Here is a 12,516-nt window from a genome sequence, read left to right as displayed (position 1 = left end):
TGGACTGCATGAACCTCGCATTATCTTCTGTGCAGATCCATTTGCTGAGTGGGACTTGCATGATGTTGGTGCTGGTCACAAGGTGAGCTGCCTGGCCTCTCAGGGGCTGCCCTGGGGACTGGGGATGGCTCTGCACAGAGGGACGCTTTCTCAGTCAAACTCTTACTGGCTAGCGTGTTGTTTCTGGTTAAATGGAGATAAAGGTTTGAAACTGTGTCCAGTTCTTCCGTAATGAAGTGTCACTTTTTAAGCTTGGACAGTGGAACAAGGAGAAGCCCTTTGGCAGAAGACTGATGAGCTTGCATACTGCTTGCCCTGTGCTCCCCTGCTTCTCCGTAATTGGGCTTCTCTCTCTGATGTGAAGGGTTGTTGTGAAACTTGTCCCCTGTACCCCGGGAAGATTAATCTGAAGTCTCTGATTGTAAGAGCAGCTCGATCTCTTTTTTGACCCCAACCCCTTCCTTGATCTTGCAGTTACATGCCCTAAAGGATAGCAGCAATTTAATTTTAGTTTACTTTTATGGTTTGTCTAGAAAGACGGGGTGGGAAGAGGAGGGGAAGAGGTGGACTGTGGAATCTGCTGTTGCTATATTGAGACATTAAGAAAAAACAGGGGATCTTCTAGTAGCCAGCTTTGCAAGGTGGTAATAAAAAGGATGCTTGTTGAATAGTCACAAATCTTTCAGTGTTCCAGCTTAGATGTAATAAAGCTCTTTTATGAGATAAGTGGTCTTTGATAGAAAGATAAATAGCATGCAGCTGTCTGAAAAGGCCTAAGATGGCAGCTTTTTCAGATAGGCACTTCTTATCATGTTGGGGCTAAGGATTGCCAAGCTGCCAGCTTCTCTTCATTCAGTCTTTTGTGCTGGCTACTGTGCAACTCGGTTTGAGAAACCAAAGAGTGGTCAGGCACCATTCCATTAGCATTATCGATAACAGCTGCTGAGGATCCCAGACCAAGAACTACTATAACTTTGTTATACTTTTCAGAGGCAGGGAAGAGTTTCTCGTGCTGCGAAGCCACGTGCATCTCAGCCTTTCCTGCCGTAGGTGGTTGGGGAGAAGTCCTCCAGACTTGTATTTTTCAGCAGCCGGGCTGCTGCGACCAGAAAGGCTGCTGTGGCTGTGTCCTGGCCAGGGGTGAGGATGGTCACTGTTTGGTGATGGAACAAAGCTCTCCTGTCCAGCCTCTGTTTTCTCTTCTTCCAGGGATGCTTGGATGCAGCAGGCTTGCAGGTGTGGAGGGCTGCTGCTGCAGCCTGATGGAACAGGAGAGGATAGGCGGTGGTCTGTGTCTGGCTCGCTCCCTCCGCAGACCAGGTAGGATGCTCTCCAGAGCCACCCAGCTTGGCACAGCCTGCAGCAGGACATCTATGAGGGCAGCGGTAGGCAGAAGCGGCTGCTGCCATCTCTCTTTTGGGCTCTGCCTGCCCTTGCTGATCCTGCCTGCCAAGCACATGGGCCTGCTGAAGATCCCGTGGAGCAGTCAAAGCCATCATCATCTTCCTTTGGAGCATTTTGGGTCAGGAAAGCCTGCTCTCTTGCCTGTGTCAAGAGAGTATTTGTTGCCAGCAGTGGGCCCCTCTGGGTCGGTGCGAAAGGGTTTGGTGGTGTGTCTGATGCACGCTACTGGCGAGTTCTCGAATTTGCTCAGAGATGGACCTGCTGTGAGTTAAATGCCTCAAAATGGTGGAGGAAACCTGTTGAAGACTAAAGGAGCCTGAAGCTGTGTGAGGTGCAAGCTCTCAAAACACAAGTGAGCTGTTTATGAAATGCCATCGAGAGGATGGGGCTGACTTCTTGCGTTATCCCTGCACACACATGCACTCCTGCCAGGCTGAACGTGTTCCCGAGAGCTGGTGGCTCGCTTGGGGCAGGGCTAGTAGCCCCAGCTGTGTGGTCTGAGCCAGATATGAGCTGCACATCCCTCCCCTGCTCGTTCATGGCACCTACACTGCCAGGGGCAGCAGCTGTAGCTGGCGGTACCTCTTCTGGGGCTTGTTTCTGCATCTGCCTCCCCCTTCTTTGCCTTCTCTCCCTGGAGCAACACGAACGCTTCTCAAGTCTTTCGTCCAGGCAGTTGGAAAGCTTACGGGATGCTTCGTACTGGAAATCCAGGAGACCTCTCCAGAGGAGGAAGCAGCGTCTCCTGTTTGTCTTGAATTATTCTGTCACAACAATGGCTTCAGAATTTGCCTAATTTAAAAGCTAGTTTTAATCTGATGGGAAGATGTTTGTGTATTTAAAATAGTTATTCCTTGCTGGAGCCACTCCCTTCTTTTGTCCTTCTCTGCTGGACTTTTCGGCTTCACTTAGCTAATATGCAGGGCTTGTTTACAGCAGAGATACCGGAGCATGAAGAAGGAAGTCGGTACGTTTAATACTGATTCGGTTCCAAGCTTCCTGTGTGTGTGCGTGCACACGTGTGTGTGTGTGTGTTTTCAGCCTGGTTCATCCAGACGCTGTGCGACCTCAGTAGAAAAAGCCAAGGGGCTGGTGGAGACACACGGACTAGATGCAGGCGTGTGTTTTTGAACTCTTCCACCCAGTTTGGTCCTGAGCAGGTTTAGACAACACGGGTAAAAATTCCAGTATGGCAAGCCTGGTGAGGAAGGTGCTAGTGCAGACAAAGCTGTTGAGCGGTGAGTATGAGAAACATCTTGCCTGATGGGAAAGATAACCGATCAGAAAGTGCTGGGTTAGGTGCCTAGGAGGAGAAATGTGGTAGCAGGCAGAGAGTTGTTGGGTATGGTGGTTGTTTTCGTCTTCCATTTCCAGTGTGAGATGGCTACCTGGAAATGCCAAAACCTTTGTCCGTGGGGAAGATGGTTGTCCAGAGGAATGCGCTAGTTGTGGGGCACAGTCGCTTTTAAAACCTGTTCCATAGCTTGCCCTGGGATTTCTGCCTCAGTTTGGCTAAATAACAGCAGCAGTCCGTATAAGTAGGATGGGTTTAATTTGTGAGGTTTTGGGAGGAGTGGGGAGCTTGCAGGAGACAGGCAGCTCAGGAGCATATAAACTGTTGTGTCAGTTGTGACTCTACTAAAAGATGGGATTGAGAGGAAAACAAAGCTAATAAGCTGTAAGAGCAACAATGTCATTGCTCTTTTTTTATTCTTTTGATTTGGGGGTAAGTACCTAGCTGGATTTCAGTAAGGTGCTCTTGTGCTGCAGTGGTTACAGAAATCGTCATCAGCAGTGTTGTGTATTTTGGATTTTAAAATATTCCAGTAGCAGCACCAGCCTGTGCCTGGGGTTTTTCATTTAAATTTATGGAGTTTATTCAGCTCTTAATTGTGCAAATTAGAATAATTATGGAGTGTGATTATATGCATACCCTGTGAGTGTTTTTAAGATGCCGGCTCAGATTTCAGGAATTTATTTTATTAGCCTGGTGTCTTTCTGATGCAAGCGTCCTTTCTTCGTGCTGCTGTTCTGCAAAGCAAACATCATAAACTGCCACAGCAGGAAGCAATTTTTGCACTGACATATCTGAGTGAATCAATCTTTAATAGGGTAGAAGGCTCTTCAATATCTGGGGCTAATTAGGTCTGATTGGGTTGAGTTATCGGAGCCTGAAACAACCCTCCCCAAGCAGAGCAATTTCTCTCTGCTCCAGGGTTTGGTAAGCACAGGAGCGCACAATTTGAGCCATGTGTGGTAAGGTTTGTGCAAGTGCCAATTTTGTCAATGTATGAACTTTAATTAAAGGTTGCTCATGGACAATAGGGCTTCTGTATGAGTTACTGGCTGCTGCTCGTCGTTCCCAAGGCCGCAGCTGAGCCTGGGTTTGTGGAGGGGACAGCTCAGACACAGATGCAAGCAGTGTCTCTTGCGTACAAGTTATGGACTGGGTGTGCAAAGTATTGCTTTGTCCTTTGCTGGGAAAGAGATCTTGTCGGCAAATGCTATTCCCATCCAGCCCAAACTTAGTTGTCTCTCTTTGGTTGCTCAGGGCTTCTCAGAAACCACGAATCTCTGCCTCTAGGAAAAATGGAGTTATCACTTGAAACGTTGTGACAGATGCGGTGTGACAAATGTAGGAAACTGAAAAGGAGATCTCCCTGATCTCTCTGTAAATAACTGGGGACCTTGGGTAAATTAACCAGTCTTTACAAAAAGAAACTGAGTGAAAATAAATATGTATATTTCCTTGCTTCGGAGGTCAGGAGACTGGAATGTTCTAGCTGAAATTTCACTTGGAAAAAAGGCAGTCCGAGAATGAATAGTAGAGGGTTTTTTTTGTTGTGAAGTCTAGCAGATATGAAACGACTACAGCATACATTCACCTTGCATAGATTTCTGCAGAGAAGTGTTAGCCCGTCGGTGTTTGAAAGCACAGTCTTTGAGGAGGGAAAGGTAGCCAGTAGGGAGACTTGTAATAAGCATTGACTTGATAACTTTCAGCATGATTTCAGAATCTCTGGAGAGTTGGGGTTTTTTTAAACTGAAATCATTATTTATGCTGTGGGCATGTGTGTTAAATGCAGTTTTGTAAATACCTGCAGGGTATTAGGAAGCTGAGGATGCTAGGAGAATGGTATAAAAGGCAATTGATGGGAAGGTGACCCAAGAAGAGGCATACCCATTGAAAAACTCTCTGCATAGGGTGTATAAATGTAAGCACTCGTTCTGCCCCATGGAATGTGTCTGCTTGAAGCCAGTTTTGTTTCTTCATTTGGGGAGGCTGGGTGCTGAGACCTGCGTTCCATAATCCCAGCCCACTGCCCAGATCTTCATACTGGTACGTGGATAAAAGGAGCACTGCAGTGAGTGGTCAGATGGAAGAAGAAGTGGCATGGGAAGGAAGCATAAAGGACACTTACAGTACTTATTTTCCAGTGTTTAAAGTATGGGGAGCAGCAGGAATACAGAATTACACCTCATTCTGTGTTACCACATTTAATTCTGGCAGAAGAAGGGTCTGCAGTAGAACAGGCTGATGAACATTTTGTCTTTATTGTGAGGGTCTGTGTCTGCCACTTTTTTTTATTTAACTCTTCTCGTGCCATTATAATAGAAATACTGTGTTTCATTCTTAGTACCTAGTGAGAGATTTAAGTATAGGATATCAGAAAGTGATCTTGGGTTTGCATGTTCCAAACTTATGCATTTGCTTAGCCACCACCAACTGGCAGCAGCTTTCAGAGATTTCGGGATTAATGAACTAAATGAAAGAACATGAGTCTCTAGAAGGGACTTCCAAGTGGCGACTTCTGTATAAGAATAGACCTCGTCAGAGACTGTTTCAGCAGCAGTTATATATATTCCACTTACTTTGAAACATGTTGGGTGTTCTGTTTTTTTTTTTAATGACCACTTAATACGTTTAAGGTTGGTTATGGTCGAGAGCTTGTGAGCGCTTATGAAGTGGTGGTGAAACCAAACATCCTAGAGTTTTGATCTTCATTTAAAACAAAAAGGTTATAAAATGTCAAAGTAGGCAGATGGAATTTTGCCACCTTAACAAATGCTGTTGTGTTAATCTCTCCTCTCCTGAGATCCGTGTTACTTTAATTTGCCTGTCTGCTGGTCTACAACTGCAGAAGAAAATGCAAGTCATTTTTTTTGGATTTGAGATAAACTGAAATTGGCTTGAGCCATGCCCTAGCTGAAGAGACACTTAAGTCAACTGAAATTGGCCATTCTTTCACATCATTGTTTGCCTTGTAAAATATAAAAATACAAACTGTATGGAAAACTCAACACATTAAAGAATAGCAAAGTTGCAGAAACTTATAAAGAAGGACTTAGCTAAGCAGTATCCTTTGTTTTCTCACTAGATGCTGCATTCCTTTTTGTTCAAGTTTGAAGTGACACCCATTATTTCAGCTGCATCGCCACAGACGATGCTGCCATGTCATCTGAAAGTTGTGCAGGATGATGTGGGATGCAAGAAGCTGTTCAATGAAAGTTAAAGTTGTCACATCAAAGCTCTCAAATTGCAGAAAAGTAACAGCCTTAATGGTTGCAGGATCTTAACGTTACTTTCTTTTGGCAGGCAGGTAGTGGTAGTCTAACAGGAATCTCCAGTACCTCAGAGGATTTTTTTAAAGCATGAGGACTATCTTATATCTGAGACTGCAGAGCATGATACATTGGGGACCTCTGAAGTAAATGACCATACATGAAATATTCCAGATTTTAAAGGCAGTAGCCACTGAGCTGTTATGTCAGAATGCCATGGCTAAGGGAGTCTCAGTGTTGATTTAATCACTTGAGTGCAGTGACATTTATCCTGTCAGTTCAAGTGAGCGTGCTATACAACGTAATTACTAACAAAAGCATCTCGCTTAATGAAAATCTTGCAGTGCAGGAAATATTCAAAGTATGGTTTGGATTTAGTGATGCTGGATTCTTCTGTCATGGAGCCATCAGAATGCTGTCTTCAGAAAGTCTTTTAATGTTCTTAAAAAAAAAAAAAAAAAAAACCTGTCTTAAAATTACGTGGCATTACCTTGTATATTCATTGTTCTTATAAACCTTCTAGCTAAGCCCAGAACGTTGTGTGTTATTTCCTCTGCAGACAGGTAATTGCAGTGGGGAGAGGAAATGGAGCAGTGTAAAGTAGAAAATCTTAAATAATGTGTATAAATTCCTATTTCCGTTTACAGGGAACTTAATATATCTTTTATTTTTAATTTTTTGAATAATTAAAACATTTTAGCCTCTAAAAAGCAAAGTTGTCATTAGTAATAAATCTATTTATTAGTATTAGTAATAAATACTAAATAATACTAAAATAATAAATAAAAATTATTGGTAATAAATCCCTTAATATTGTATTAAAAGTAAACTTTTTCCTGTGCTTTATTCTCTCTATCTCCTCTTCACTACAGATACCCAAAGGACTGCAACAAGGCTACTTGTATTGTTCCATAGTTGCTTTTCTTTGTGGAAATAAATTTGCAGTCCCTTTCTGACATGACAAAACAGGGTATTTCTTTATTTCTGGAGCACAAGTTGTATTCTCAGACGATTCTGCAGACCGGGCTTTCCTTTCTAACTCTGCAGTAGATTCGGGCTTAGATTCTTCACAAGGTAATTAAAAGTTCCACGTTGTGCTCTTTGCAGCTTCAAAAACTGGGCTAATGATACTCTTCAGTATCCTCTCTGATTTTACTTTGAGAGTTGAATAAAGCACTCTTACCAAGGGTATTTCTGGGTTTCGGAGATCTGTGCATTCCCTCTCTCACTCGCTGTAGATAACCCGACTGTTTTGGGACAGGGTCTTGTATGATCGATAGAATTTTTCCAGAGAACTAATTCCAAACTGAATTAAGCTGTATGAGAGGAAAGCCACTGTAGCTTTGAGTGAGGGAGGTTTTTGAAATGTTTTGTCATTGGTGTTAAATTATCTTAATTGCTGAACATAATCAGTTTTTTGAATAGCTCTGGGTTTATTCACCTAAAGTGCACAGAGGGTGGTTGTAGTATCAATTGTGATGTGAAGCTGTTTTGCCTTCCGCTAACCAGCTCTCCACTACTACCACTACGTAAACAAACACCAAGTACTGCTGATGGTGTAAACACAGAGCATTTGGGTTCACTTGACTGCATATTCTGCTATTATCATGATTAGGGGTGCAGTCCTGAGGGTTGTTATCAGATAACAGTAGGGGAAAGAATGAGTTTTGAAAATGAGATTTCCAGTCCTAGTAGGGCTTGAGAGGAGGTAACAAATTAGATGATAGTTTAGGTAGAAGGAAGAGTGAATTTTAACTTTGAGTTCAGTTAATACTGAAAGTTGCTTTGGGCCTGAAAGTTAGACTAGTCAGAAAAAATACAAATGTTCTTTTCCTGGTTGTGTCTGTAGATTTTAAAGCTTTAAAAGTCTCCGTATGAATCTTTTGACATCACCAGTTACTTTCTGGGACAATCACAGGCAGCAGCTAGTTCTTTTCTGAGCTAAATTCGGCTTTTTCTTGAGTAAGTGCTCAAAAATAACTACCCTTGCTAAATTACAGCTTTCTCGCTGTCAGATTTTAAGAGCTCTACATCAGTCGTCAAATTTGTGTGGCCGAATAATGGCAGCGTTAGAGCTATCTGTGTCAGAAGAATCTGCAGTGAAATTTCTTCTTTACTCCTTCTGGAATCCCTGGAGTTAAGATCTGGAGATAATAAATACATGATTCTTCCTTCTCTTCCTTTCGCCTTCCTCTCTATGTCATGTTTCCCCTCTTATTCCTGGCTCTAAACTTCTGAGCTTTAAATACACATTTGTTCTGCCTTTTTCATTGTGTTGTGTGTCGCTAATCTCTTTTGTATTGCTGCATTGGTTTTTCATTCTGCCTAATTTTCCCAGTAGTGTAGTTTGTGGTGATGAGCTTCAGTTATTTTACGAGGAATCCTTGCGTTTAATGATATTGCATTTAATAATAGAAAGAGAATGTGAGAGCAGTGATTTCTTCCCTCCCCCCTCGCCCCCCTCCACTTTGGTGGTATTACCCAGAAATTGCCACCTTCTGGTTCATTCAGAAATTCCCTTAACTATCTAGTACAAAATTTAGAGATCTTACCGTTAAGGAGGCTGAAGCTCTCATTGTAATATGCCTCTCGTTGCCAACTTTAAAAAGTGTTAAAAAGAGAAAATTTAAATTACTGTTGGAATAGATATTTCTTGCATGGTTGAATCTATTGAACTGTAATTCATTTCGTAGTCTAGAGCTGTGATTGTAAGAAGGACTTTCAAAAACGGATTGAAAGCAGAGGTGCAGGTGGGTGAACTCTCCTGCTACCTTCAGTGACACACGATCTCTTAAAATCCCTGTGGATCGGAATGGAATGGATATGGACTATTCAGTGTGAAAAATACAGTGAATACAACAGGAAAGGTTCTGTGATTTAATCCCTCTATTGGCTGTGTTTGATAGTTGTTACATAGGAAGAGCAGAAAGGTGAGTGGAAAAAGTAGCTGAAAAAGCCCTGTAGGGCAGAATAATGAAGGACAGGAATAAACACAACCTTTTTTCCAGTGAATGTGACAAAGAGATTCTGAATAAGGAACTGTGTGCAATCTTCTCTAGAAATCTTGCGCTATTTCTGGAAAACCTTTGGTAGATTTGAAATTCCACCGTAGACTGATTTTTTTAGTAATGAAGTCACTTTTAGAGGTATTTGTCTGTGTTCTCCTGCCTTTGCTACAGGTTCCTCTGATAGGCCACCTTAAACTGTTGAGTTGTAAACCCACAGTCACCGAAATGAAAGGTTTTAAACAGCTCAGAACAAGAAAATGCTCCCACGAGGTCGCCTGATAGCCAGAGCTTCTGCAGGGTACAACGGCAGCCTGGTGTGAGCAGTGGGTTTTGGGGTTGCTTCTACTGCTGCGATCCAGGACGCACAAGTAAATATCAAGTCGATTCTCTCTGGAATTGATAGTCTTAGCCATCCTCCTTCTGTCAAGCTGACCATTGCAGCTTTGCAAGCGCGATGTCTGTGTACCTGAATTTCCACCCAAACCACTGAGACACACTAAATTTGGTGTACATTCGAAGATTTTAACGTGGTTTAGTGGTTTGGGAGGAAATGTGAATTTTTGTTCACTTGGCAAAACACTCAATTTAGGCATGCTGATCGTTTGCAAAATGATTGGGATTTGGGAGGGAAGCGTGAGAGATCTTAGATCCTGTCTTGTGAGTAGACAATGAATCAGGGTGTCGGGGAATATTTTTTGGTGTATGGAACAAGCCAAGTAAGAAAATACAGAAAAAATAGCTTATGCCTTCTGTGTGTGGGAAATAGAGCCTATATCTAATAGTGAGCCAGGAAACAAACACAAGGAAATGCAGAAGAGACCTTGTTAAAATAACTTTTTATATCTAAAGACTGTATAAGGGTTATTTTAAATATCAACAATTATATCTGTCTTAAGTGTAAAAGCGATGGTGTATTTACTGTGAGACAGTAAATATCTATAGCATTATCAGCTGTTTGCAGGCACTTGGGTAGCAAGGATTTCTTGTTGATCCGTGAGGCCCTGAGTCAGAAAGTTGGATGGCAGCACACTCAGCTTCCCATGGTGACGTCGCTGTGTCTGGTCGATGAATGAGTCTGCTCTATCTGCAGAAGATCAGTGACCTTCTGAACGATACAAGGTGATACCCAAGACTTATTGCTAGTTTAAGAATTAAATATTCTAAACCTCTTTATTGAAAAGGTTATCTCCATGGTCCTAGGAACTCACCTGCCTTGCACCCTTTCTGTTCTGACTCCCGTGTTGGTCAGCTGGGGGAAGTTCAGAAGTAGGTCTGACAGGTCAGTTTAAAACACTGAGAAGTGTGTTAAATCCTCAAAACCAAACCACAACTTATTAAACTCTTAAGGTGATTTGCTAAGGATTATCTTGAGGATTGTCTTTTCATATTTAATTGCAGCAAATTATATTCCTTGAGGGGTTTATATTTTAAGAAGATAAGCTCTGATACATCCCAGTCTTTTTTTTGTCTGGTGTTCCAGTTTGTTCCAGAGTAATACTCAGTCTTCGTCTGTCAGTTTTTTAGACAGTCAACAAGATAAAAGAAGGACTTGATAGCTTGACAGCATTTCAGAGAGGAGAAACTTGGCTTTGTTTTGGCTTCACTTGTCCTCGTGTCCCTACCTGTATATCTATAGAGGGAGGTGATTTTTGGCCTCTGTTGCTGGAAATCCTGCCAACTGCATGACAGTAAAACCATGCGACTTCTCCCCAGGTCTCAAAATTGTGCGTTCAGCCTTTGAGCACAAAGCTGTTTGTGTCTTGCTCCGCTGTTGGGATGCGGGAGGGCACAGCCACTCCAGAGCAGGATCCCAAGGTGTGGGCTGGGAAGGGGACCTTCAGGTGTGCTCGCCCACCTTTCCTGCTTCTCCATGTCTGCTGCGAGCAGGAGCACTGCTACCTGGGTACCTGTCCTCCTTGCCCCCCGTACAGCGGGGCTGCAGTTGTTCTGAGCTTTGGGGCTTTTTTCCTTCCTTCCCTTTGAACCATCTCTACACCAGAATTCTGCCAGCTGGTGATGGTAAGAGGAGAGCATCGCTGGCTTCTGCAGGAGGCTTGGCGAGTTAATTGTTTTAGGAGGAGCTTTACTTGACCCTGAGACCTGATCTGGGTTTTCATAGTTAAAAAAATGGATGCACTAGTATGGGATAAGAAGTTGCACGTTACCCAGACAAATAGTACAACCCCAAGCTTGTGCAGAGTTGACCTACGGGGCTTTTTCTCTGTTTGTAGCATCCCCGGGAGATCTGACGTTGGCGTTGTCCTGCTTCTTCCCTGGCTGTGAGGTGAGGAGGGAACAGGAAGCGAAGGTCTTGTGTTGCATCTAACGTGGTGGTGTTGGGAATTCCAAATTGGGAGGATTTCCTGGCCTTTCTTGTTTTTTTTTGGAAAGAAGAAAACAAAACTTTAAGACAAAAAAAAAAAAGAAATCCCCGTTTTCTCTGCTTCTTCCCTTGCCACTCCTCACCTCTTCTGCCGCGTGCATCGCCAGCCTGGGGTGGAATGTTTCCAGGCTCCTTTTTGAAGATATTTATAAATAAGTTGAGCTCCATATGTTTGTGTTTTTCCCAAATGGTTTCTTTACTGTAAGTCATTGTATTTCTGTGTAATTGATCTATGCATGGCAACTTGTATCGAGGGAGGGAAGTCGCAAATGGGTTTGGCCTCTGCTGTGCAAGCATGGAGAAAGGAAATAAAAAAATAATCTGACAATAATCCTAGCAATGACAGCTGGGAAGAGAAACTTGCTAAAAAAAATCGAAGTTAGTTTTAACTTGTTTTGAAACAGTAAGAATAAATGTGCTACATAACTGCTAGGAACTAAAATAGAGTAGGGGGCAGCGGGCACAGATTTCTTTCGTCTAGCCTCAGCCTGCCTAGCAATATCGAGCTTTACTTTTATAAATATCAATAGATCAAGAAGGGCAAAGGCACTTTTAAGTCGTATTTTTAGCAAGAAGGAAAAGCATTTCGGCGGTGTTCCTTCCCGTACGTTACGGTTACAGATCACATTACCTTGGTATGCTTCAAAACAAATAAAGATTGCAGGTTCGGTGTCCTCAGTATGTAGATCTTGGTTCCCAACACAAAAGGGGTAAATTCTACTTGTTCCCAAGTGGTTTGGGGAAAGAGGGAACGTATGGCTGGATGTGTGCTGCAGTCAGGAATATCTGTGCTGGAAACATCAGCCGCAGCAGGGCTGGGGGAGCAAATGCCCTGCCATGTCCCATCTAAGAAGATTAGGTTAATACTGCAGCATGGACTTAGCAAAAATTAGAAAGGATAATGATGCATTAGTTCACACAGGTCTAGTTTCTGTAGCACAATGACAAAACAAAACTAGTAATAGTCTAAAAATATAACCCGGAATAAAAGAACTTTCTCCTCCACCTTTTTTTCCCTCATCCCCCTCCTCCCGTCATTTCCTGCTTGGGCACTCAAAGTTGGAACTTAGAGTGGGTTTTGAATGGGATTTTTCTCCCTCCCCCCATGCTTTGATTTAAAAAAAAGAAATAAGAAAAAGAAAATCCATGTTTCTGTAG

At 42.8% G+C, this 12,516-nt stretch overlaps 1 protein-coding gene across 5 annotated transcripts in view; it reads left to right on the top strand.

The window, feature by feature from the left end:
• The window catches only part of RASAL2 (RAS protein activator like 2), a 193,412-nt gene that overhangs the window by 35,044 nt on the left and 145,852 nt on the right, over nt 1-12,516 (top strand). Inside the window, exon 1 of one of the 5 annotated variants that reach the window (XM_075422581.1) lies at nt 2,501-2,642. The exons of 3 other annotated variants lie outside the window; for them this stretch is intronic. In XM_075422581.1, the coding sequence (XP_075278696.1) occupies nt 2,594-2,642 (49 nt within the window). In that variant the 5' untranslated portion in view covers nt 2,501-2,593. Of the gene's footprint in view, nt 1-2,500; nt 2,643-12,516 lie in introns of those variants that run through there. One more of the 5 variants, XM_075422583.1, reaches the window with a different exon arrangement.

Source organism: Opisthocomus hoazin, chromosome 6 (genome assembly GCF_030867145.1).
Source record: "Opisthocomus hoazin isolate bOpiHoa1 chromosome 6, bOpiHoa1.hap1, whole genome shotgun sequence".
In the NCBI taxonomy this organism is placed as follows: Eukaryota; Metazoa; Chordata; class Aves; order Opisthocomiformes; family Opisthocomidae; genus Opisthocomus; species Opisthocomus hoazin.
The sequence above is the reverse complement of the archived record's forward strand: the minus strand, read 5'-3'. Positions and strand labels throughout refer to the sequence as shown.